The sequence below is a fragment of the Colius striatus genome, chromosome 1 (assembly GCF_028858725.1).
Source record: "Colius striatus isolate bColStr4 chromosome 1, bColStr4.1.hap1, whole genome shotgun sequence".
Lineage (NCBI taxonomy): Eukaryota > Metazoa > Chordata > Aves > Coliiformes > Coliidae > Colius > Colius striatus.
In genome coordinates this window covers 90,290,887-90,317,707 of record NC_084759.1, presented here as the reverse complement: position 1 = coordinate 90,317,707, position 26,821 = coordinate 90,290,887, and the positions used below count along the sequence as shown (strand labels likewise).

General features: G+C 39.2%; 1 protein-coding gene across 1 annotated transcript in view; it reads left to right on the top strand.

Moving 5' to 3' along the window:
• Window positions 1–26,821, top strand: part of PDXK (pyridoxal kinase) — a 47,267-nt gene that overhangs the window by 11,832 nt on the left and 8,614 nt on the right. The window contains exons 2-7 of the mRNA XM_062000622.1: window positions 8,813–8,867; window positions 17,407–17,511; window positions 19,288–19,371; window positions 21,242–21,288; window positions 23,987–24,072; window positions 24,638–24,683. Coding sequence (XP_061856606.1) covers window positions 8,813–8,867; window positions 17,407–17,511; window positions 19,288–19,371; window positions 21,242–21,288; window positions 23,987–24,072; window positions 24,638–24,683 — 423 coding nt within the window. The remainder of the gene's footprint in view (window positions 1–8,812; window positions 8,868–17,406; window positions 17,512–19,287; window positions 19,372–21,241; window positions 21,289–23,986; window positions 24,073–24,637; window positions 24,684–26,821) is intronic.

Sequence of the window (26,821 nt, the reverse complement as noted above, 5' to 3'; positions counted from 1 at the left end):
TACCTGACTCTAGATTAATGAATCAGCAACAATATCTCCAGCATCCCTATTTCTAAACTAGTTTATTTGCTATGGTGTTTTTATCCTGGCACAGTATCTCCAATATCTTAGTGATTTTTCTTTGCAGTGCCTTGTGAAATGCTGTGCTAAAATACAGCTATATTTTGTAGAGAGAGCTCATTATTGACTTAGTATGGTTTGTTAAAAGCTCTGAAATTGAAAAAAGAGATTGAGTTATTCAATACAGTTTCAGTTCGGTTTATCTACCCACATCAGCAATTATACCTGCTTTACTAATTGCCAGGACATGCTGTTTCTTTTTCTCAAGTTCCTTTTCTCAAACTAAATCTGTGTTCTAATTTTCTACACTGAGTACAATGTGTGTTTTCGATTCTGTGTCTAATGGAAAGAGATGCAGTTAAGTGAAAAAGCTTGCACATAGCAAGCTGCAACTGGGAAATCCTTTTTCTTTCTCCCTCTCAAAATTAATTTAATTACAGAAATTCAGCCTTTAAAAATATGTTTCAGTTCCACGTCCAGAGGAGATGATGTGGAGCAATGGTGTTCCCTTAAACCACAGTGATGGATCTGTAAGTTAAAGTTCCAAACCGTAATACATGAACATCAGCACACCTATGCAAACAATGTGTAAGACAATGCATACATAGAGTGTTTCATGCCCTAATGCAAAGGCTTTCTTACTGGAAAGTATTGCTGCCATTACTTAGTTAACCACCCGCTCCCCAAAAAAAAACCAACCCCAGACTGAATTACCTTGTTTGACAGGGTAATTTTAACTGTGGCATTGAAGTTAGTTCTATTAATTACTTTTCATTAATCTTATTTTTAATGTACAGAGAAAAATTATAAGGGATAGAATGATTTTGTTTATCCAAGACAATGATTTTTGTAGACAGATACAGATACTACTCGCTAATTCAGTTTGTGGTTTATACATGTGCTCTGATAGAAGTCAGTAGTTTGAGGACTTACCACAAGTTTTCTTGAAAATTCCTCATAAACTGTGTCCATTTAAGTCTCAGTAACCCACTTGGTTTATATATATTTTTATGCTGTAAATCTTTGTCCTTTGGCTGATGCATCTGTCAGTGTTACATTGTAATGAGTAATTTTCCTGTTGATGGAGGGCCCACCATGTGTGTCCTGTCAACAGCAATAAAGCCAGCTGTGATCTGAATGTGGATGAGGAGGGAGGTCCTCTGTAAGAAAATACAATCATATATTGAGGCTTTTCAAGCCTTTGATTGGTTTTGTGTTGCTGTAACATGCTCTCAGATAAACCTCTTCTAAAGTTAACCAGATGGGCAGTCCTGAGCAGGCCAGCTGTTTTGCTTTCAATAGATGCATTGTGGGTTTGGTATGCTTTTGGTTGATATTTTGGAGATGCTTTCCTTTTGCATAGGACACCAGACAAGTATGCACTGTTATTCTACCTGTCTACTGTTAGCTTCTTTTTTAGCCCAGATCTGTTTATTGAAGATCATTATGCCAACTCACCTTGTTTTTTAATTTCCTGATGTTAACTGTATTTGTGGAGGCAGAGGAGTAAGATTGTAATTAGGCAATTATTTAAGTATCTGTTAATTAAAATTTGTAATCATAGCTAAGATGTTTGTTGGGATAAACCACATATGCTTAATTAAAAAAAATGTGTGTGTGCATATTTATATTTTGTGTGTACCCATGACTTGGAAAGCTTGACTGGCTTTTGAAACTGAAGACTTTTTTTCCTTTCCTTTTTTCTTGTCATGTGCTTTCATTAATTTAAAAAAATTAAACACTATGGTTTGTTTTGAGTATATTGGAAGGCTTCCATTAAAAAAACCTATTAATATGCAGAGAAAAACAGAGGGGGTTTGCATCTGTTGCAGTTGTTGCAGCAGGTTACATGGTCTGTGTTCTGAAAAAACAAAGAATGAGATTATACATATTGCATATAAGTATTTCTTGTTCCTAGCTGTGTTCTTATTGTATATGTAATGAACAGGATGTTGTTTTTGACATCACAGTTCAAGTGATTCTAGTTTAAGTGCAATGCTTTGCAGGGTGATGGTGTCCTTTGTCACCATTTACTGATAATATGGTTCTGCATGAAACTTATCTGGTTCATAGGGCTTTATGAAGGCTTGTATTTTTAATGCTTTAAGGAATTCAATATGCAGCATTTGAAACAGCATTTATTTTTTACAGCTTTGGTCACTGAAAACTGTCACAGTGCTGTGTTTAAGATAGCAAAGTAACTGCCCATGTTCTCTAGATGCTTTCCTTCTTTAAATGACAGCACAATGATTAGAAAGACAGGAAATACAAAATCATCTGGAGATCAGACTGTGGTCATCTTCTTGTGCTTTAGAACTTTAATATCTTGATCAAGAATGCAGCTATCTGAGAAATGCTTCAGGAGCCCCAACTGCTTGTTTTTACCAGGAAGATGGGTGCATACATTAAAGCATTTGAGAGTAACATAAATGATTTAAAGTAGCGTCCTAATATCTGTTGTGGTTCCTTGCTTCTCAGGCTCTTCACAAGGACATGTTTTCTCTGCAGAGACAATTGTTCTGAACTCAGGCAAGAGATTTTAGCGGAGTCTTATTCCTTCTTTCTTCTTTTAGTCAGTGCCTTTTTCTTGTGCAACTACATTTCCCTTGTAGATAAACTCATCTTGCACTGATGTGAACAAACAAATTATGTAGTGAGTTTTTCACCTGTGGCACATTTGTAGCTCAAATCTGGATGTGAAGCTCTAATTATGCATATGAGAAATGCCTTCACAAGAAAAGAGTTTATATACATGATTAACTGAGCTTGATTTGCGACTTCAGCCTCTGATATTTTTCCTGGGTTTGTGGTTTAGAAATGGTTTGATTTGTGGACTCACTTAGGAAAATCGGACTTGATGTGTTCTGATATGGTAAAACTAACTTTTTCCAAAATTAAGAGCTTTGAGTTTGGATAGAGGTCTCAGATTTATTTCATGAAATATAGATAACAACCTGTGACATGTATCAGGGGACATAAATACTATGGAAGAAACATGTGTTTTAAAGCCTGGGTTTGTAATTTTTTTTTCCTTTTCTTACACTGAGTTGTTATTTCTTATCATGCATTTTACTGATCATTCCAGGTTTTCCCTGTAACTTGAGCTGCAGCACTGCTTTTTAGTTTTAGTTTCAAACCTTAAAATGATGTGACACCAAAGGCATAAACTCAATGCCCAAAGAAGGGAATAGTTACTGACCATATTGCAGTATAGAGAAGTATTTTTAATTGAATTTCATACCTGCAGAACTAGGTTATTGTTCTCTAAGGTTGTCTAAATTAAGTACAAACTAAAACATTCTGGTTCAATTGGTCCACTAGATCATTTAATATCAAAGGATGTATTATCTTTAATAACAAAACTGGCATAGTTAATAGTGTAAACACACCATACTGCTGGTTTTCATCCTTATAACCAGAACTGTATGATGGGTAAGGAGGTGATGGTATTTTGTGTGATTTTTATTCATGGAGTTCTACAATGGGTAAAGCTGAGTTTTCTGTATGCAACATTATCATCAGACTGACTCAGGCGGGAAGAGATCCCCAGTCCAGCCTTCTGCTCAAAGCTGAGTCAGCACTAAGTTCAGCCCATATTGCTCAGGGCTTTCTCCTCTTGGGTCTTGAAAACCTTTGAAGGTGGCAATACTATAGCATCTCTTTTGGCCTCCTCTGAATCTCCTCTTCTCTAAATAAGTACATATAATGCATTGGAAGTTGGTTTGTTTATTTGTTTCTAATATTTGGTACCCAGGAAAGCAGTAACATCCAGTTGAGTTCACAAGTTCTTGTAATTCAAGTGACAGTTTTTCTTGCAAGCTTAGGACATTCAAGATATTTGTCTCTTTTTGGAAAAAAAAAAAAAACAAACCCAAACTTTCTTCCTCCCAAACCGAATATAAACAAGGAAAAAGGAGGACTTCTTGAGTACTGTAAAGTCTGTGATAGTTTTGAGAACTTACCTTTTTCACTGCAGAAACATAGTAAAGCTGCAATATAAATTTTAAACACAAGCAGTTAAAAAACATGTGCTTTCCACCTTTCTCTAACCTTTTCTCAGAGTAAATAAAATTACTAAATGAGAATTTATGTTAATATTTGCTCTTGAGGCAGAGCTAATCTTCGAAGTTAACAGTTTTCCATCTCAAATAGTGTTAACAATCAAATGTCAAATATGATTAGGAGGTAAAAATGAATACTTATATTTGTCTCCAGACCACTGGTACATAGTGTAGATTACACAAGTATAAACACAAAGCTTCACAATTATTAAAAATGAATTTGAGATGTTGCGTTTGCTTCAAAATATTTCTGCTAATTTCTCTGTTGCTACACTCAACAATTTTCTTTCTCTCGTTGTTGGACAGTCCTCCCTGCCCTTTACATAACAGGCACAACATAATCTGTCCCCTTGAGGGAAATGTATATTTGCAGTCTTTCATTTCTAACAATCTTAGGTGCTAGTTCTTTGCAGTGAAGAAATAGAGCATTTCAGTGCATGTATGATTGAAATGTTTTCTGGAACGGAGAGGAAGAGAGGCTGTAAATTTTAAACAAAGCTCTAATTAATTTGTTAACACAATGACAAAGTCCAAAAGGTTGTATTTTTACAGGTGAGCCAGAATTTGTATCTAGCTATATATGTAACCTGTGTAAATTGACATATTGTCTGTCTGTCTAGGTCTTTAGGTTGTCCTATTGGTAAAACAGTTGATATAACTTGGAAAGTTTGAACCATGAAGGAGATGCATTTTTTTTGCATTTTATCTGTGAGTTGCTGGCTTGATGTAAGTTTAAACTACTTCTGTGCTTCTAGGGAGGACAGGCTGTTGGCCTAGGCTTCAAGAGCCAACACCTTCAGAGGCTGTCCATGTATTTTGAAATCTCTTCCTTTCTTGTGTATTGGTTTTTCCCTTGAGCACTTGCAGGTTTGAAGATGAGCATTTAAATAATTATGTAGACTGAAGTGCCTGCATGGGTGATGCACTTTCTCTTTGCAGAGCTTTGATAGCACTTCTGTGTTGTGGGAAAAACTGGATAACATTTATCCCTTTCCTTTGGTTGTTTGGGAGAAAGAACTAAACCCAGTTTGGTCTCATGCATAATGTTGGAGTATGTGTTTCATGCTAGCTGTTTATTCAAATGCATTCTGCTCCAATATGTGTGTTTGAATGTAATCTTCAAAATATTTTGCTGAAATGTGTTATTCAGATCTGCCAGTCATGCCTTCCAAACTCTTCTGGTTTGGTATTTTGTAATTTATTTTTAGAAACGTAACAGTTCTGCCTCCTTTACTTGAAAATAAAAGTATGTTGGATTCACCCATTTTCCTCTGAGATTTCAATTGTGGTAAATATCACTGTGATGTGATATGATATATGATTTGATATGATATAGGCAAACTTAACTCTTGAGTCTTAAGAGTATTTTAATGACATTTACTTAGACTGGAGGCTGAGAGATTTTTCATAGAATGGTAGGGTTGGAAGGGACCTTTAGAAATCATCTAGTCCACCCCCCCTGCTCAGGCAGGTCAACCTAGATCAGGTTGCATAGGAACATGTCCAGGAAGGTCTTAAAGACCTCCAAGGAAGGAGACTCCACAACCCCTCTGGGCAGCCTGTGCCACTGCTCTCTCACCTTCACAGTAAAGTAGTTTTTTCTTATGTTTAAGTGGAACTTTTTGTGTTCCAACTTCATCTCATTACCCCTTGTCCTGTTGCTAGCTACAATAGAAAAAGGGGATGTCCCAACCTCCTGACACCCACCATTTACATATTTGTAAATATTAATAAGATCTCCACTCAGTCTTCTCTTTTCTAGACTAAACAGCCTGAGTTCCTGCAGCCTTTCCTCATGTGAAAGATGTTCCAGTCCCCTGATCATCTTAATGGCCCTGTGCTGGACTCTCTCCAGAAGTTCTCTGTCCCTGTTGAGCTGAGGAGCCCAGAACTGGACACAGGACTCCAGATGAGGCCTCACCAGGGCAGAGTAGAGGGGGAGAAGAACCTCCCTTGACCTGCTGGCCACACTCTTCTTGATGCATCCCAGGATGCCGTTGGCCTTCTTGGCCACAAGGGCACATCGCTGGCTCGTATTTAGTTTATTATTAATCAGGACTCCCAAGTCTCTCTCTGCAGAGCTGCTCTTCAGCAGTTCAGCCCCCAGCCTGTACTGGTGCATGGCATTGTTCCTTCCCAGGTGTAGGACTCTGCACTTGTCCTTGTTGAACCTCCTGAGGTTCCTCTCTGCCCAACTCTCAATCCGGTCGAGATCCCACTGAATGGCAGCACAGCCTTCTGGGGAATCAGCCAGTCCTTCCAGTTTGATGTCATCAGCAAACTTGCTGAGGGTACACTCTGTCCCCTCATCCAGGTCATTGATGAAGATGTTGAACAAGATTGGCCCCAGAACCGATGCCTGTGGAACTCCACTGGCCACAGACCTCCAGTTCAACTCTGTGCCATTGATCACCACCTTCTAGGCTCTGTCATTCAGCCAGCTCTCGATCCACCTCAGTATCCATTCATCCAAGCCACGCTGCCTGAGCTTTCTGATGAGAATGTTATGAGAGACAGTGTCAAAAGCCTTACTGAACTCAAGGTAGATGATATCCACCGTTTTATCCTCATCTAGACAGCTGGTTATGCCCTCATAGAAGGCAATCAGATTGGTGACAACATTCAGGATGAGTTATTCCATCACCTTTCCAGGAACGGAGGTGAGGCTGACTGGCCTGTAGTTTCCTGTTTCGTCCTTATTGTCCTTTTTTGAAGACTGGAGTGACATTGGCCTTTCTCCAGTCCTCAGGCACCTTGCCTGTTCTCCATTGATTTTTTAATGAGTTCAGTTACCTTCTTCCACTGAAGAACACTTATCATCCTGACCAAAACTAGCTGTAGGTTTAGATTTGCCCAGGATTTGCAGTTCTGTGGGCAAATGATACTTATATGTAATGACAGCAGTGGGAGTGTGGTCTGTAGTGTCACATGTGAAATAGTTGGAGAAACAGGATAAAAATATTGCACAGAAATGGACTCGTGATTGTTGCCAAGACATTTGAAGTAATTAAAAACTTCTTAGGCCGCTTCATTGCAGGGAGAAGATTTGTATATGGGATGACAGACTGGTTAGCAGCAGTATTGTCATTTAGTTCTTTGCAGAGCATGTACAAACATCAAGGTTAAGGTCGGAACAGTATTGTCATGCTCTCACTCCCTGGGTCTTTAGGATAAAGTCCACCATGTTTGGTGAAACAAGAAACTGGGGTGAGAATAGAAGCTGAGGTTAATTTTAACTTGATAAGGCTAAGACAGCTAATGATTCTGTCTGTCATTAATGTAAGAGTACTTGCTTTCTGGTTAGAGATGAACAGAAACCTTTATTATCTATGGAAAGAAGAGACCTATTCTGTGAAGACCTGTGTGGACTCCGAGCTGTGAAATGGCAAAACTGCAGTGTCTGCAGGCAGAAGGAACTAAATGCATGTACCTCCATATTGCAATGTCCCAGGATTTCCTCAATAAGGGGCTTGTCACTTAATGTCGTTCATGTCTGAGAGGTGGCACGTGCAGGGCTAAAGCTGATGTCTGGCACCATACACTCAGAGATTTTTTAATGCATGAAAAGGGATTACCTTTGTGATAATAAGGGGGAAACGTGCATGTGTGTCAGTGAAAAACGTGACTGGGAAAAGCTTTTTTCACTCCCACCTCCCCAGCAAATTGCCTGAGAGTGGATCATAAACAGCAATGTATCATTACTATTATCACCCAGTATGACTCACTGAGCCATATATAGCAGCTTATCTTTTGAGGAGAATTCTTACTCAGAGCAAGTAGGATGTAGAAACAAATATTAAATGTCAGACTGTTATGTCACCGTTGCGTTATAATGTCTTCTGTGGCAGTTAAAAATGTCTAAAAATGACTAGAGCAGCAATGCCTGTCTGTATTAAGCAGGTTTTGTCAGGTTAAAAATCCTTATTAGTTTTCTCCTGATTTGGTGCTCTTATTTTCATAATATTTCTCTCTTTTTGGGCAACAAGAATGCATTTGTTGATTGCACTAGAAAATTCTTGGGTATTTCAATATTTTCATTGCTGGTAATACAAGGTAGAATGTGACTTTCCGAGCATGCTTTAGGCTTTTTTCACTTTGTGTTTTTCAGAGCTCTGCCTTTGATTGCCTAATCATGCCCCAAAATTAATTTTCTGATTTTTATTTTTTTTTTTAGTTATTATTCTCTTTTAGTTGTAAAGAAACTGCTTGATGACATCCAAGTATGACTCATAACATTGATCCTTTTCAAGATTCTTCTGTCCTCCTTTTAGAAAAATTGACTTTCTGGAGTACTAACAGCATCCTCCCTCCGTATTTTGCATTAATTTAGTACCTTGAAATTTGGGCTGCTTGTCTGTTTTTACAAGTGTAGCCAAGGCTTTCTTCAGGCCTTCAGTGATTGCTGCTGGACCAGCCTCTCTGTCCTTATCCCCAAATGAACTCTACCCTGAGGATCCAAAGCTCTATTTCTTTAGCGCTGTTGCCAATGTCAGTTTTGTTCCATGTCCTCTGCTGTAGCAAAGGACTGTGGTGTTTGTTTATGTTGCATGTATATTGACTCAGCTTTCACTTTAAAGCAGCACTCAAGATTTTCAAATATGCACTGGGAAATAAAAATACTTTCCTGTGATACTGATAATGTAGTAACAAAAGTGTGTTAGTAAAAGAAATATTCTTGTGTTCTGTTACAGGTTTTGGGATTTGAAGTTGACACAGTGAACTCGGTCCAGTTTTCAAACCACACAGGTAATATTTTACATGTGTCTTCAGATACCATTTCACAGTCACTCCACTCTACTGCACATGTGGCTCACCTCATCACATGATAGTGGAAAGGAGATTTGTCTTTTTCATTCATGTTTTCAGGATATAGGGCAGAAAATTTCATGTTTTGATTCAAGTCTTCCAGAAATCTAGATTTGAGATTAGGGCATGATATGACATAGAAGTATCTTCTTTTGCTGCTTCAGAGTGTGAGTTTATTTTGTTAGGCAGTAATCTAATTAACTCAGAAATAACACAAATGTGGCCATACACACAGGCGGGCCTGTGAATGGGGGAGTCTTCAGTACTGTTTTCTGTTCATAGTGGCCCTGTGACACTTGTATTACCAGCCCAAACATCAGAAGAATACTGATTTAGAGGCACCATTTCCTCTCCTTATGTGCCCACTCAGACAGCTAGCAAGCATCCTAAAATTACATTCTGCAGGGAAGAAGGGGGTGGGGTGTTAATACATCTCAGTATATTTTTACTTGGCTTCTAAGCCTGAACATGATGCACTCTCATAATACTTGCAGACATCCTAACACTCATAGTGCTAAAGGACTTTATTTTTCTAAAGAAAGCTGAAGTTTATGTTTATTTTACCTTTCACCATAAGGAAGCTCCAAGTGACTTGCTATTTTTGGGTCAGTAGATACACCTGCTGTCATGGTGGTGGCAGGTCCTTTGAGGAGAGATCTACTCTAGATAAAGAAATTCCAAAGGTGTCTTACAAAAAAAATCTGGGAACAAATTTTGACTTTAACATCTTGAAAAAGAGCAAAAATTTGTTTCTGGTAAAGAAAGAAAGAAAGAAGCTGAGAAAATGTGTTAATATGCTAATAAACTGCAATTTTTGGAACAGAGAGGAGACCAGGAAGCCACTGTTCTCTCTTGCTATGTTGAGCTCCATGTAGCTTTCAACTGGTTATGTTTCTATCATGGAAGGAATTTAGTGTCACCCAGAAGAAATTAATGTTTCAAAGGTAACTAGAAAAGGCATCTCTGCTTCTTAAAGAAAGGCACAAAAGAGGTAATAATTAAACAAGGAGTGGGTGTCTTTCCTGGCTCAGTCAAAAAGGTGCTTATTTTGCTTGTACCCTTGGGCACAATACAAAGGTTCTCTCTTGTTTTTAAGAGATACTTAGCTGTAACTTATGTTTCTTTAATGTATTTAGTTTTGGAGTTTGTGAATTTTGTAGTTTAGTTTTTGATAGATGAGTAAAACTGTTATAGTCTTCCAGAAATGAAGGAATTTTTTCACCTGAAATGCTCAAAATGGATGAGCGTCTGTTGTTTGCTGGCTTTCAGTTTCAAGATGAAATCAGCTTCAGAGGGCATTACAAAACCTCAATGGAGGTTTTGTTGAACCACAAACTGGATGTGTTTGAAGGCAGGAAAATTATATTACCAGTAGGATGACCAGGTTCTTAGAAAAGAGTTTTTTGGGTTTTGGCTTATTAATAATACGAGAACAGGAGAAAGGTTGCCAGGTCTTCATTCAAGATTTGGCAGACAATAAAGATAGTAGAAAGAACAAGAAATTAGTGATTTTTATTTCCTCTCCTCCCAAGAATGCACAAATGAGCTTCCCAAAACTAAAAATGTCTCAAAGATCACAAGTCTTTAAAATATTTGGAACTTTTTACTTAGTCTTCTGGTGTTTAGGAGTCACATTACGATTTTTTTTTTCTGTAATCTCTTTTTTTTTTCCCATAAATGTATTAAGAAAATTCCAAAGTTGCTGCACAACCTCGTGACTTTGGGAAGCAGAGCTTTCAGGAAAAAAAATCACAATAAGATTAAGTGTTTGGCACTTGACAAGCACACATAGAAAGAGATTAGTATTCTTGGTTCTTTAGCTGAAGAGGAAGGAATGGTAAAGAAGGAGCACATATTCCCTTTTATTGCCCGTCAAGTTTTCTAATATTTTTTTTCCATTAAATCCGTTTTATCGTTCTTAAATTGAGGGATAGATTCTAAGCCTGATGGCTTTGCACCTCCTCTTTGAGAAGCACGCAGGAACATGTTGTGTCCTCAAACAAAGATTTTTCCAAGCTTAAACATTTACATGTGCCTGCACACCAACTTGCACCACTGCAGGGATTAATGAAAAGAAACTGCTATGCAGGGCTGTGGCTTGTGTCTGGAGCAGTGCCACCATACACTGGAATCGTGTGCTGGGTGAGTGAGTGAAGAGAATTGATTATCCTGCAAGAACAAGATCTTCTGTGGTTATCATTAAAGCTGAAGGGCAAATCAAGCTGTAAATCTTAGTTTCTGCAAGAATGCCACATATCAGAGGGGCATAGGTAGCAAAGCGTGTGAGGTTTTGGACATGGTGTTCTTCCTTTCCCCATCCCTGTCTTTAAACCTAGTCATGTCAGCAAAAGATAAAATGCAGAAAGAATTCATGACTAACAGGCTTTCTTTGGTGAATCATTATTGCTTTTTTTTTCCCTGTCTCTAAATTCGTAAGATACCACAGGCCTATTTCTGCTGATTCCTACTCAGAAAGTGCAGCCTTCTTTAGCTTCTGATAATCCTCAATTTCAGAAAATGTGCTTTAAATCAGTCCCCCTGGGAGAACAGTTTGTCGTGCTGCTTGGTGAAGAACTTCTGTGATTAGAGTGACTCACCCTTGAATGGCATCATGCTTCATGTACAAATAAAAGAAGCTGTCATGCAACCTACAGAGATTTTGTGCTTTTTATTCTATTTTACTGTATTGTTTGCAGAAGCAGTAGATTGTCTGATGTAAAAAATAAAAATCTAGATTTTTTAAATTGGATTGTTGATTTTTGGGCAACATTTTTAATTCTTCAGTGATTTGCATTTTTGTTTTTAATTGGTAGGTTAATGGCAAGCTTATACTGTGCTTACTTTGCCATCCAAATTCTACCTTTGTACTGCTCCAGAACAAATAGCCTGAGGTTGGTTTTTTGTTGTTGTTTTGGTTTTCCTTTTTTGCTGTTCCTTTTTAGGCAAAGCACTTTGCCTTCCATTTAGTGTAGTTGGTGGTTGGGTTGGCCTGTAGTACTAATGCATGAGAACTTAAAATTATGCCTCGTTGATGTGATTCCTCACAGTCTACCACCCATATGCAGTCATTCACACCTGTGCAGTGCAAGACAAAAAGAAAAGGTCACTGCCAATGCCTAAAACTGGTACTATTTCACTCCCACACTGCCCAGCTGTAAAAAATCCAATGGAGAGTTTGGTACCATATTTCTGGTTTTGTTGGAGGCCTCCCGGTATCATAGAATAGTAGGGTTGGAAGGGAGCTTTAGAGATCATCTAGTCCAACCCCCCTGCAGAAGCAGGTTCACCTAGATCAGGTTGCATAGGAACGTGTCCAGGCGGGTCTTGAAGACCTCCAAGGAAGGAGACTCCACAACCCCTCTGGGCAGCCTGTGCCAGGGCTCCCTCACCTGAACAGTGAAATAGTTTTTTCTTATGTTTAAGTGGAACTTTTTGTGTTCCAACTTCATCCCATTACCCCTTGTCCTGTTTCTAGATACTATAGAAAAACGGGATGTCCCAACCTCCTGACATCCACCATTTACATATTTGTAAATGTTAATAAGATCTCCTTTCAGTCTCCTCCAGACTAAACGGCCCCAGTTCCTGCAGCTTTTCCTTGTATGACAGATGTTCCAGTCCCTTGATCATCTTGATGGCCCTGCACTGGAGTCTCTCCAGAAGTTCTCTGTCCCTGTTGAGCTGAGAAGCCCAGAACTGGACACAGTACTCCAGATTGTCTGCCAGAGTTTGCATGTGAATTTTGTGAAGGAGCTGGAGACAGAGTGCCTGCCCATCACGTGCCTTAAACACTAGGACTTTCTTGCTTTTTCCCATGTAAAATAGTTGGTTACTGAAGCCACTTGGAATAGTTTTTCAGGGAACACCATAGGAGGAACTCAAACCTCAGAACACAATGTTCTGGGTTGGAAAACAAAGAGATCTTACGTGCCTCACTACACTGAAATTGTGGGCTTGTTTGCTTGTATGTTTTTGTTTTGGTTTTATTTTGTCTTCTGGTATGCCTCAGATTTTTATTTTTCTTCTTTTTTTCCTTGTTTTCAAAAATAATTAAGGGGCTTATTAATACATTCCAAAGGAGAAGGGAAAAAAAAAAAGTACCAGTGGAGGAAGGCAAGAAAGAAAAGTATGTAAACTCATCTTGGTTACAGGAGCCTGTCTTGGTTGTGGTTTTGGATATTTTTTTCTTTTTCATATAGATGAACCAAGACATTTCCATGGAGACTAGTGAATACACTTATCATTTTAAAGGGATAAATGACAAGAGTTATCATATCTTACCTGTTCTTCATTTCTTTATCTGCTAAAAGCACATATATATAATTTAATTGCAATAAAATGCCATATCACAGATAAGCAGAAGGGATATTAAGATATTTAAATGTTTATGTTCATCTGTGTGTTTAAAATTAGTAATAATCTGGGAAACTAGTGTAGTCAGTCTGAGCCAAGTGCCGTTTTGGAGAGCTATATCATGATTTGCAGTCTTCTGTTTATTCCCCAAGTCCAGCACTGAAGGGAATTATTTGGTGGTTTTGTAACCAGAACAAGGAAGACTCAGCTTTCTTCGTCTGTAGAAGATAAAAGCTGTGTTCTCACCTTAATATCCAAGATAAAAGAGTAATAATTTGATTCAGCTGCTATGCCTAACCAACTCTGTGGTCTCCAAATGGGATGCAGTTGTTTTGCCAAGTACAAACTTGAAACTCATTCTTCAGTTTTCTTGGCTGTGGTTCTTGTGTAATTTGTGCAACTAGCCAGGTCCTGTGAGACTTTGAACTTCTGCATTGTTGAGTGCTGTGGAAGGAATACTGCTGTGGAGTAGGAGTTACACTAAGTGGACAGTTAAGCAGAACAGTTTAAGTTTTGTCTTACTGTTTTTCAAATATTCATATTTAGTGGTGCAGGCATAGGGACAGGATTTCTAGGACGCTTTCTTTTAGGTATTGTCAGACATCTCTGGGTCTTCAAATGTGCTCATTGCCAGCAAAGTTCTTAAACCTACCTGAGGAAAGAGCTATTCCTTATTACCATCCATAACTCCAGCCACTCATGCTTTTCCCTAAAGCCTTATATATTTAAGGTTGTAGTTGGCATTCCCTGATCATTAGCTTTGGGATCAAGGCTATACAATGGGTTTTTTTGACTTGTGTCTGGATTGTTTTGCCTTTTTCCAGATAATCCCTCTCCTTCTTCCTGGGACCCCAAGGTATCCATCCTTCAGTTAGTCAAACCCTTTTGAACATGAATAACTGGCTTTTTCTTATGTCCCTCTACAGAAGCAACCTTTTTGTTTGCATATTCCACCAGGAGAGTAGGATAAATACAGGGTCATGGAATTTCCCCCTTGCTCATCAGATTACATGAAGTTACCCTGGGGTGGTTTCCATCTTGCTGATAGATAGGATTTTGTTTGTGTCTTCTTACTCGAACAGTCTTGTTCCCTATGAAATCACAGTTCTCTGCAGATCCAGTGAAGGCATGGGCCTTCTATCTGAATAGCTGGACCTTCACTAGGGATTTTTCTAGCTCCAGATATCATGTGATTAGACTTAGGTTGTATTACATGTGTTACCAGGTGGTAAAAAGGATCCTCTAGATAACCTTGGAAATCATTGCCACAGAGTTCAGACAATTGTCCCTTCCCCATGTGGGTTACCAATTCCTGGGTAGCTGGGCTGCTACCTAACATTTTGTTTCCCTGTTTATTTTGCTTCCTCGGTAGAGGATCAGTGTGTCACAGTCCCTGTGTTTAAGATAGCTTGACATAGGAAGGTGCACTTCTAGTTAAATAGTGAATGCGCAGGGTCCCTCTGTAGGAATGGATCCCAAGAGTATTTAGATTGTCTGGACGGTCAATAATCATTATTTTTATGGCCATGTATAAGATGAATGACTGCTCTTCTACCAACTGACCTTGATTCTGGGTGAAAACTGCACTCGGTTGCACTGCTGGGCAGAACGGAATAAAAATGTTGAGTCCCTGTATGTACTGGCTCTGCAGTGCTGGTAGAAGTAGGATTTAGAGAAGAAAAGAGAGCAGATTATTTCTCTGTGAAGATGCAGTGTGATAGAACAAACATCTGCATATGTATCAAATAAGCCAAATACCTGAGTTAGTTGTAGTCAAGGATTCCTCATGTACTTGGGACTCGATGTGTGCCTTTTTGTTAAGACATTGCTGGTTTGGGTATCACCGTGTTCTGTAATGGAACTACAGCCCAGACTTACAGGAATCTCTACTTTGTCCCTTTCCTCACAGAGACTTTTTTAGAAAAATCTTTGCTAGGGAGAGATTTGTGGTGGCTGGTATGAGTCAGTCCCCCAGCCAGCTGGCAGCGAGTTGTGTTTTAGAGGCTAGGTCTTTGTGAGCTGAGGAGAACAAAATGATCCATCTGCTCACCCTACTGTGGGTGTATTTGCATTCATAAGAAGGAAAACTGAAAAAATGTGCTTATCCTAGGCTCTAGGCACCTTTTGGCAGTTACTCTAATAACACAGTTTAAAGCGATAATCAAAGCCAACAGTTTTTATCACAGGATTTTCTAAGTCCCAAGAGCAGAAGTTAAAACAAACAAAATACCATTATGTTCACTTAGGGAGTGATGGGGAAGAAGATACCTCATTTGACATTTTGCTTTTCTTAATCCCAGTTAATAAAAAGATAAGCTTTTTAACAAACTCTGAATTTATGGAGGTTGGAAGATTGTGTGTAGTTCATCTAACCTCCTGGAGGAAGCCTCATTCAAGGGAGTGATGGCTGCCATCTAGATGGGCAGGCTGTGATGGCAAGGTCCTTTTTTCAACAAATGTTTAGTCTGTCAAGGAAGATTGTGGGTTGTTTTCCTTGAAGTTGGCTGCAATGGAGCTTGGTCCATTGCTGAAATGAGTTCAGCTTCTCTCAAGTAACTTCACCTTCTGTCCCTTCTCAGCCAAGAATATTGGTTTGTAATTCTTAGAGATCATTCAAGGCTAAGAGTATATGAATATTATTTGTCTGTCAATAGTGTCTTTCTGATATTCATTTGCCTTGCCCAGGATCCTCAGCTATTTTTGGGAGGATATCCATCAGATGACATTGTATATTTAAAGAGCATCCATGACAGTGTTCCCCTGTGGTCACTGTATTCAGTACATGCAGGTTTCGTTGAATTCTGCATGTGATAGGTTCAGCAGTGCTGCAGGCCTGTGTCTAGACAGATCCACAAGCCTTTTTCAGCTTCTTGTGTAGCTGTCAATCTTTTCCATTTTTCTATAGTATAAAATAACAAAAATAGACTATACTGACATGCTCCTCCAGTGAAGTATAAAGCATATGTTTGTCCCCCTCCACGCAGGAAAAGGATAGTTGTATAGGCTCTATGGGAAAACTTGGAGGAGCTTGTGTGTGCTCTGCTTGATTTGATGATAAATGAACAATCTCCAACTCCAGTGTGATCACTCTAATTCCTTAGGGAAACAGAGGTGCTAAGATGAAGTTGAGCATGTTCTGCTGACAGCAGCTTTCATCCAGCAACAGCATTTTACAGAAAAGGAGATGGAAATACTTTCTGGTGCTAATATCTGATACCATCCCTCCAAGTGTATAATCTGTGTGACCCAGATGTTGAAATGTCAAAAGAAGGGGGACAACTTTGTTAGGAGCACTAGCACTGAAGGAACAACAATTAAGTATGAAACAATTCACTGCTATATTTGTCAAAAGTAGAAGCCAAGGTAGGATTAATGGAGAGTAGAGCCAAGAAACTGAACGAACTGGCTGTGTCTACCAAACTATGAGGAAACCATAGGAAAATGGTAATTGTGGCAAGGGGAGATGGTGACTACTGACACATGAATGACAGTAAGAAACCACTGAAGACCCTCTTAGAGCACACGTAGTAGACATCTCGAATGACACAGCAATATTATAATTTCTATGAAAATTACAAACCCATCGTTATGTCTCTTCTCGCCAGTAATGAATGATAGGACGAGAAAAAATGGGCTCAAGCTGCGCCAAGGCAGGTTTTTATTGGAGATTAAGAAGAACTTTTTCACGGTGAAAGGTTGTCAAACATTGGCACAGGCTGTCCAGGAAGGTGGTGGAGTCACCTTCCCTGGAGATGTTTGAAAGCCATGTAGCTGATGTGCTGAGGACATGGTTTAGAGGTGGGCTTGACAGTTTTAGGTTAGTGATTGGACTCAATCCAATCCAATTAAAGTTCTTTTCCAACCAAAATGATTCTGATTTTATGATTTTAAATGGGAGTGTATAACCTTGTAACCTGTGTGTATAAACACAGCACAGAAACTTGTGTTGAGTGTGCTTGAGTTGTGGAAGTGCCACTGATTGCACGAACCTGAAATAAATCTGCAACGTCTCCCTTAAGTGTGTGATTATTGGTGACCTGCACACCGAGTCATGAATCCACTTTTCGGACAAAAATCCTGAATAGAAAATCTAGGTTTGTAAAATTATCTGTCACTTACTTCACAGGTTATGCCCACTGGAAGGGTCAGGTGTTAAATTCAGAAGAACTTCATGAACTATATGAAGGACTAAAGCTGAACAAGGTCAACCGATATGATTATGTACTCACAGGTAAGAAGAGCTTTTTGCCTCCTGCAATTTCATCTGTACTTTATAGTCTCAGCTGCTCCTGCTGTTTAGTTTGAAACAGATAGTATTCTCCAGCCTGAAGGTTGTAACTGGGTGGGTAAATTGATCCCCTTGTATAGTTTACAGACTTGTACAGGCCAGTCATGTACAGGCTTAATTAATGTTTTGGGAGTGCCTGTACTGAAAAAAGGATGAGTGAGGAATGTCAGAGTATTATTTTAAATTTTATTACAAAGACATGAGTTTAACCCTTTCTCCTAAATTTGCAGTACTGGCACTTTGTGGTATTATAGCATGATTTTATACACAGTTTTCTGCCCTTGTTTTTTGTACTTGATTGTTAAGGGGTGGTGTTTTGGATACAAAGCACAATGTAAGCAGTGTTGGATTTTGGTTTTGGCTCTGTTATATCTCTTGATTTTTTTACTCCTGTTACTATGTATGTCCTCTGAGTGGATACAGCCCTCCAGGCCATGACTGTGCAGTGTTTTCTTTGCTTCAGTGTTTCTGAATAGAGGCAAAGCGAACTTCTTGTGGAATGCTTTATGGCAAAGAGAGATTCTTTGTGCAGTTTTTATTAAAAGCTATTTGTCCTGTTTCTGCTTCTGAAATGTAGATTACTGATGGGGTTTCAGCTCAGTGAGAGCTATGCATCTGGCTTAGATTACGGTATCAATCTTTTATAGCAGTGAACAGACACTTTTTAAAGGTAAACAGAATTACGTCACCACGATTGATTTCACTGGTTCAACGTGTTTGAAAATGCTTTATATATTTAGGGAAAACTGGAGATTTTAACAGTATAAGTTATAACCCCAAAGCAGTCATTCTGGCTTGAAAGATGTGGCTTGTCTGAAGAGTTGTCAGTTCTTTTTCAGGGAATATATCTAAAGTAAAGGAGACTAAATAGAAAATAGATTGAACTAAGGTTAATAAATTTGAGCGTAATTTTTTTGTGATTTAAAAACAGACAAACACCCTTCTTTTTCCTTGAAATCCTGAGATCCCCAAGATCTTCATATATTTCTTTCATTTACAGTAAAACATTCAAAGTAAGAAAGAAACTCCAAATCGGTGTATTTTTTGTTTTAAACACCTCTGACAATAGTGTTAATCATACTCTGTACATTTTTTAAGCCAGGTTATTTTAAATAAAATTCTTTGTGATGCTTTTTTGACTTTTTATCAGCATTTCATAGACATAAGGTGAACCTGCTTCTGCAGGGGAGTTGGACTAGATGATCTCTGAAGGTCCCTTCCAACCCATATCATTCTATGATTCTGTGATTCGACAAACCATTTTTGCCAAAAATATTGTAAGCTCCTTCCATTTCTCTGCAATATCAAAGAACTGATCAATTTTGCAAATAAAAATAATAATAAAATTCTCCAGAGTGTATCTTAATGTATTTTAGTAGGAAAGACATTTCTAAGCTGAAGTTTTGAAGAAGCTACCTTGCTGAAAATAATGTGATTCAATGAGCTAAAATCAGTGAAATCAAATTATCAATTATTAAATGTTGTAAACTAAGTTAATTTTTAAGATTATATCTGTAGTTGTGCAAGCACTGCCTAAATTGTCTTCCACCTTTTATTGCTGTACTATTTAGTATGAAGTACTAAAGTGCCTTTGTTCTAAAAACGCATTGTTATGAAGAATGAGAAGTATGCAGTATTCCTATCCATTTGTTTCTTTTTTTTTAAAGAAAAAAGAATGTTAATGAAAATAGACTTTAAAAGTGCCTTTTTTTCCCAAAGGGTATACAAGGGATACATCGTTTCTTGCGATGGTGGTGGATATTGTCCAGGAGTTGAAGCAACAGAATTCTAACCTAGTGTATGGTAAGGATGTACATTATAATCCTTTCTGCTTCATCATTGTGTATGCCTGTCATTTTCATATTTTAAGGTGAAAATGCTGTTCTGATGTTACCCAATATTTCACAGCTGCCTTGTGTTTTGTTCTGTCTGGGACCACCTGAGGCTCCAGTGAAGTTTCGTTTCAGTGTTGTGTTCAGTGTTAAGGGAGTTGGGTTTTTGTCTTTCTGATTTTGTATCTTTTGGTATGTTTCTTGCATTATGCTGTCCAGAGGAGAATACGCCTTGAAGACTGATTGTCTGTACCAGAAAAAGGCTTGTAAAATCCTAGCCAAATGCTGCTGTTCATAATGCAGAGGCATAGGCTCTAAGTGCTGATAGCTGGAGCCTCTCCCCTTGATTTCCAAATCAGTCAAAAACAGGAGGATAGACTTTCCCCTGTTGCCCTGCTATGGTTTCATGTTACATCCCAGAAGTGTCTTTCTGTGCCTTACAAGCTTTGTAATTCAGCTTAAACTCCAGGGCTTTTTTGATTCCAGTGCTCTCTGCTAACATTACCTAGGAACACTTGAAGAGCAACAGTCTCTAGCAACTGCTGTCATTAATGTGTCATGGCAGGCTTAAGCCTGTGAGGAAAGACTTTCCTCTTTCCTTCCTGACTCTCTGTTTCAGGGCATTTGAATACGGCACACGTAGGCTTGAATTGAGCGAAACCTTTAGCGTGACAGGGCAAAGTCAGTGGGGATTTAGTGGGATAAATGATGGTTTGGAGCATGTCATCTTCAAATTCAGTAAACTGTGTGGCCAGGAGGCATCTAGAACGGTTTACAAGATTATAAGGTGTAATACTGCGGAGTGTTGCACCTGACTTTAATTTAACAAAGCACAGTTTTCATGAGCGTGGGTTTTGTTGCTTTTTAGTCTTTATTAACACTGTCACATCACCAGGTTCTCCAGAACCATGTACCAGTCTAGTAAGTGAAAGCTAGAAACTCTTTTGAGTATGAGCAGAGAGGAACACTTAGCTGTGTAGAACAGGAAGGAAGTGGTCAGATGGTGAGAACACAGCTAGGCTTCTAAGATCTTTTATATTTAATAAATAGATTATAATGTAAATGCTTTTCAAATGTAAACCAAATTACCTGCATTTTACTCAAAGAAACTTCCTTACTTACTGATTGGATGTTGATTTGATGCCTTTGAATTTGTATTTCTTTTTATCTTGCTAAAAGCCCTTATAATACAATGAACAATGTTCCTTTTAAAATTACAAGGTTAGACTGTTTCCATCCTTACTTTGAGGGCACTTGGAATACGTTGTTAATACTGCTGATGATTCAGAACCCGTGCCAAATGTGTGTTAATATTATTACACCATTTTGGCATGGATTTTCTGCTTGTTCCATTATAATATGCTTTTTTTCCCCCTATATGCATACAGAATGTTGATGTGTATGTTTAGCATGTATCTTTTTACACCAAAGTAAAAATAGTTATTAGCTTCTCCCACTTTATTCCACACTATACTACTATTCCAGAGTTTTGAGTTGGGTAGTGAAGGGGACGGCTCTTACTTTCCAGGACAAAAGCCCCTTTACACATAACAATAAGACCGTCTCATCCTCATCACCCTCAGACGTAACAACATGGAGACAGGTAGGAGAGGGTGACTACAACCCTTTGACAATTGTTTAAGACACATGGCCTACTCTCAGAACTGACAGCCACCAGTTAAAAGTTTCAGGTTGAGTGTGCTGCGAGAGCTGGGAGGTTTTATGAGCTACCAGGTGCTGAGTGTCTTTACGTGGTTGCTACTGTTACCTAAAACATTTCTCTTCTACCAGGGTCTCTGTAACTGTACCCCATTTCTAAAGCTGAATTTATTCTGTTACAGTCTGCGATCCGGTGATGGGTGACAAGTGGAATGGAGAAGGCTCTATGGTTAGTACTTACCTGTTTCCATTCTCTGTATAGTGAATATTTGCTGTATAAAGATGTGTAAAGATTCAGTAATTTTTAAACACTGAAGCTAAGCTAGCTTTGGATCCCAGCATCAAATAAATTTATACTCTAATTTCCTGTGTTTGAATAAGCTTAGTATCTAGGAAGAATGATGTCTGCGTAGCCCTGGGATTATTTCTAACTCTCAGCAGAGACAACAGGTGAGATGCAGACCCTGTCCACGGGAAAACATCCCCCTGCTCCCCCTCCTTGCCTCACTGGATTTCCTTCCTCTACTATCAAGAGCTCTGTTTTGGCTGGTAGTCTGCTTGGCATTGTCAGTGATCGTTTGAATTGACATACCACTTGAACCTAAATGGGGATTACTTAGTTCACAAGAGATCCAACAGCTGTTAGGCATTGGGCCGTGATCAGTGACAGAAAGGTTTTGTGTGCCAAGACTAGACTGCATACTGACAAAGAAACATTCTCTTTTGATCAAAATTAGCAAATAGTTTCAGCAAAAATGCAGTGTGGGAAGACATCAGCAATAATGACATTTTATGTTTTCATCTGCCTTAGCTAGTCACACTCTGTGAATTCTGCTTTGTCCTTGTACCTTTTAACAGTTTGCTTCCTCATAAAACATCACATGAAGTAGCACTTAGTAATAAATTTACCATTGCTTTTGTATTCTATTCTTTCATTTTACATCTGTTGCAGTATTTATTGTCCCTGGATTTCCTAACAAGGCAGAGATCTATCAGCTGTAGAGTCACCTTGTAAAGCTTTAGCTCTTGGGAGAAGTTATAGCTATGCCCCTACCTGTGTCTTTTGGGTGGAAGATAAGGTAAATGTAAGAAGAGGAGGATATTTAACATGCAGCCTACCAACGCATTCCTGACACAAAAAGTGATTAAATCGTCATTTAAAATACCTTGGCTCAGACATGACCTGGACTTGCATTTCTGTCTAAAGATGGAGTCCCCGTGATGTTGTTGTTTCACTGTAGCTGCACGAGTGAGCTCAATATCAGTATGATGGATGATGTGGTAGCAGCTGGTTGTCAACACTCTGGTGGGCTTGTGCCTGTTGTTGATACAACTGAAAGGGAGACAGTAACACACGTATACATGTACCCTGCCCTGGGTAGTTAGAGACTAACCAAAAAAATGAAACATGGCCAAAAAGGAGTATTAGCCCTGCTTTAGGAAATGAAATTCTGCCAAAGAATATTAGTTATTAGTAAACAACAAACTTCCAGAACAGATTTTGTTGAGTCACAGCAGGACTCAGGAAGATGAGGTGACCCTTGTACTCATCTAACCCAAACTCCTAGCTGAGCTATAGTGTGTGCAAAAACAGCTGATGCTTTTCGGCTTGGAATCTGAAGAGCCTATGGGCTGGTGGGCTCCTGCTCTTACTGTATGTCACCTGTTTAGGCTACCAATCTCCTTTTGCTAATGGGCCATATTTCACCAGTGAGGATACAATGGAGATGGAAAAGACAGGCAGAAAGGGGAGTATTGGCCCTCCTTACTTGAAGAACTGATCTTGCAGGCAATGACATATGCTAGTGCTTTGTTAGGCTTGGGTGCAACACAAGCCAAATATTTTTAATGTCCTTATTGGAACTGCTTTATAGATTAAGTTGTACTCAACAAATTACAAATCTGATTCTTGATCACTCATATTGATGTATAGCAGACACTGGAAACCCTGCACTAAAAGGAGGCAAAATAACACATAGCATGGATGTTAATTGTTCCTAAACCACACAATGCAACAGAATCAATGTGGGCATGCGCTGCTGCAGAAAAAGGCCTCTGTACTGTTGGTACAGCAGTGGTTTCCTTTGGAGGTGTAGAAGTTTCTTTTGGAGGTGAGGACGTGAGAGAATGTTATGTGTGTTGGGACTCTTTATTTCCTTATGCTACTGTGTCACTGATGGTGAAATGTCAAAAGAATGAGGACAACTTTATTAGGAGCACAACATTAAGCACAAAACAATTTGCTGTTGTATATGCATGTCAAAGGCAGAAACCTAGGTAGGATTAATGGGAAGTTGAGTCCAGAGGCTGTGACAAACTGCTTTTGTCTGACAAACTATGAAGAAATTATAGGGAAAGGGTACTTGCAGCAGGGGGGGATGGTGACCACCAGCCCATGGACCACCAACTCCAGTTACACCCCAGTCTCAAAATAAGAGGGCAGAGAAGGCAAAGTGGGCCTGTGTGCTAGTTTACATACTAAGCAAAAATATCTTGGTCAATCATTTAAGGATAGTTTTGAGACCAGGGTGTGCTGTCTTGGCACAGGCACCCATGCATGCATGTTCATGTTATAAAAGAAAATACGTCCCTCCTGTGTGTGAATTGAGTGGCTGCACACCGGGGACGACATCACTTTGGGGAGAGAGAACCTCAGAGTTTTTAATCCTGGCACAGCTTCCTTTTGAAGGCGCCGGTTTAGGGCTGTCTGCTTGGTGGTGCTTCCCATCGCTGCCTATGAAAAGGGCCGTTGGCTGCAGTGTCACCAGCTGTAGGATGCTCTGCCAGTAGTTACTGCTGCATTAACAGTACAGTGGGTGCTAGCAAGTTACTCACTGACAGCAGGAGTGATAGTTGAGGGAAGGAGAGTTACAATCCCATGTCTCAGGTTCTGCTGACAACATTTGCTACTGTTTCTTCTCCCCTAGTATGTGCCCAAGGATCTCCTCCCAGTCTACAGGGACAAAGTTGTACCTGTTGCTGACATAATTACTCCTAACCAGTTTGAAGCTGAGTAAGTACTTATTTCCTTTTGTAGCCACATAAACTTGGGGATAAAAGCAGAGGAGACCGATAACACATTCTTTTACTTGTCTCAGTACAGTGCTATATATCTGTATATGTTAGGTTTTGGTTTTTAGCTGTTAATTTCAAGTGGTGCTTTTCAGCAAACCTCCAACTGTTCCGTATTGAAACCAATATAAAGTCTGGAAGTTACATGAGGAAAAGCTTTCTCTTGTTTTCTCCAGTCTCGCATTTTTGTGACTTCTTATTGTCTCCAGAGGCTTGTATCTAGGGCAGATCCAAAAAAATACCTCTCTCCCTTCCCTATCCTTACCTAAGAATTTTTTTTTTAAGTGTCAGAGTAGCAACACTGAAATAGTTTGGCTCAAACTCCCAAAATTAGATGCAGAAATACCAACATGTCGATATCTCATAGGAGTTAAGAATTTGAATGCTTTCTTCCCATTCTGTCTACATAGTTGTGACTCTTTGGTCAGGAGATTATCTGTTGTGAGACATCACAGGCTGTCCCCCAAACATCTCGTGCTTCTGTAAGATTTCTGTTTCATTCCCAGGTTACTCACGGGCAGGAAGATTCACACAGAAAAAGAAGCTTTAGAGGTAAGTAGGCAAGGGGTAGGATATGTAAGATATTTTTTTGTATTCCTGCTTGCAATGCTGCAGTTGGCCATTTGTCTTTAACCTTGAAGTCACTTTAGCCTCCGTCCCTTCTCTCCCGTTTATCATTAAAGCTTGTATACTCCAGGTGCACAATACTCTGTTTCAGTGTCAGACTTCTGAAGAAACTTCACGAAAGAGCTACAGATAAAGGCATTACAGTGTTAATGAGTAGATACCCGTGAGCTTGTTTCCTTGCAGCTTAAGAAGGGTAGCCGCAGCACACGGCACCACACGGCAAGTAACCACACACTGTCAGCGCTATGGAAGTGCACTGGTTGGGTGAAAAGCTCGGGTGGCCCTGGGCGTCAGAAACCTGGATGAGTCGCTCCCTCTGCCGTCCATATGTCAGTCGTGCAGCAGCAATGCTGAGTGCTAGAACAGTTCTTCATTCTCCTTTACAGACAGTTTGCAAGGAAGAGAGCCTACTGGCACACTCTTTCAAGGATTGATTAGATACACTCTGAACCTCTTCCTGGCAGCGTTTGCTGGTGCTACATTTCTCTTCCTCAAATTGGCTCACAGAGGATGAGACCTGGGTGGCAAAAGGATGGATTGCACAGGTGAAAAACCAAACTGGGGGTACTTCCTGGTGAAAGAAGGACAGACCTATAGCACTGATAGCTGCTGTCATTGTTGTACAGGGATGGTAGATAATCTGCAAATACACTGCATGGAGCTGTAAGGATTTTACCCTTTTACACAAACTGAGGAAAAGAAAAGGCTACAGGACTTGATGATGAAGAACAAAATAGGAATATGGTTTTACTGATGTCTTGAGAAGGGCTGAGATCTTTCGTTTGTTGACTAGTCAACTGCTTTCATAATGGACTGGTGTTATTTATTCCAGTTTGGTTTTGAACATCAAAGAAACGCAAAATCTTTAAACAAACAGCAGCTGCAGTGGTACCCTGGAGAGTAGCTAGGGTCTGTCAGCTCAAGTGTTTGTTGTTTTTTTACTCCAGCCAAGTTATGCAACATGAGTTGATTACTATCTCTTCATGAAGCAACCCCAAAGATCACAACACTTTGATTTTATTTCCCCTCTAGTTTTACATTACCCCACTGCACTGGGTGAGGGTGATGAACTGTGCTTTGTGCCACTAGCTGCTTGCTACAGCTCAGTTCTCCTAGTCTCATCCTCACCAGTGGAACTACAGTCTTGAGAACAACACTGTCAGCTGAACAGCCCTTAGTTTTAGGTTTGCATATTTCATCTGGAAACACAAGTTGCATGTGCTAAAGAATTTTACAAGTTAGTTTTCTGACTGATTCTCAGTCTGTCTGATTCATGGATTAGCTCTTATTTGTGATGGGTTTTAAAAATTTTCTTCTGAAGAGATGGAAATATACTTTGGAATGGAAACATTTTTCAAATAGTTGCTTGCAGGATATTTACTTTAATCCGCCTGTCTCCCTAGCTGCATGTCATATATAGATTTATCCTTCTGAGTAATAATCCATGCTGGAATTTATCCCCTTTGGAGGTAGTGGGAATTCTAGCATCAGTTTCCATGGTGACATGCTTCCATTGTTTTCTTTAACAAGAGTAGCGACAACAGTAAAGTCTTCTAATGTAAAATTAAATACGACATAATATTGATGTAGAAGAGGCTAATCCTACAACTAGAAATACTGTTGATTAGGTTCTTGGTGAATTGTGACTGAAGAATTAAATTGAGTTTAGTGTTACCTCACAGATTGATTTTTTTTTTTTCAGCATATGCTGGTGGATTTAAATCCAACCAGTGTCTGTGCAAAGGGGTCTGACAGTTGAAGAAAGTTTGAGGCTTAGAGAAGAAGGAAGAGCAATAGAGAATTAAAAAACAGCAGAAATAAATCCTTATCATTCAGCTGCTCATGAGTCATAGCTAGCTTGAGAGGATTTTTAGTTAAACTCTTCTGGGAGAATGAATATTTTATCTGTGTTTTATGCTAAACTCATTATTGAAGTCATTCATTCTTCTGAAAAATCAAAATCATCAAAACCAATTGTGATGTCAGAGGTAGAGTGTTAATGAGTTTAAGTGAAGAACACACGGAGTGGAAATACACCTGCAAAAGTATATAATTTACAAGTG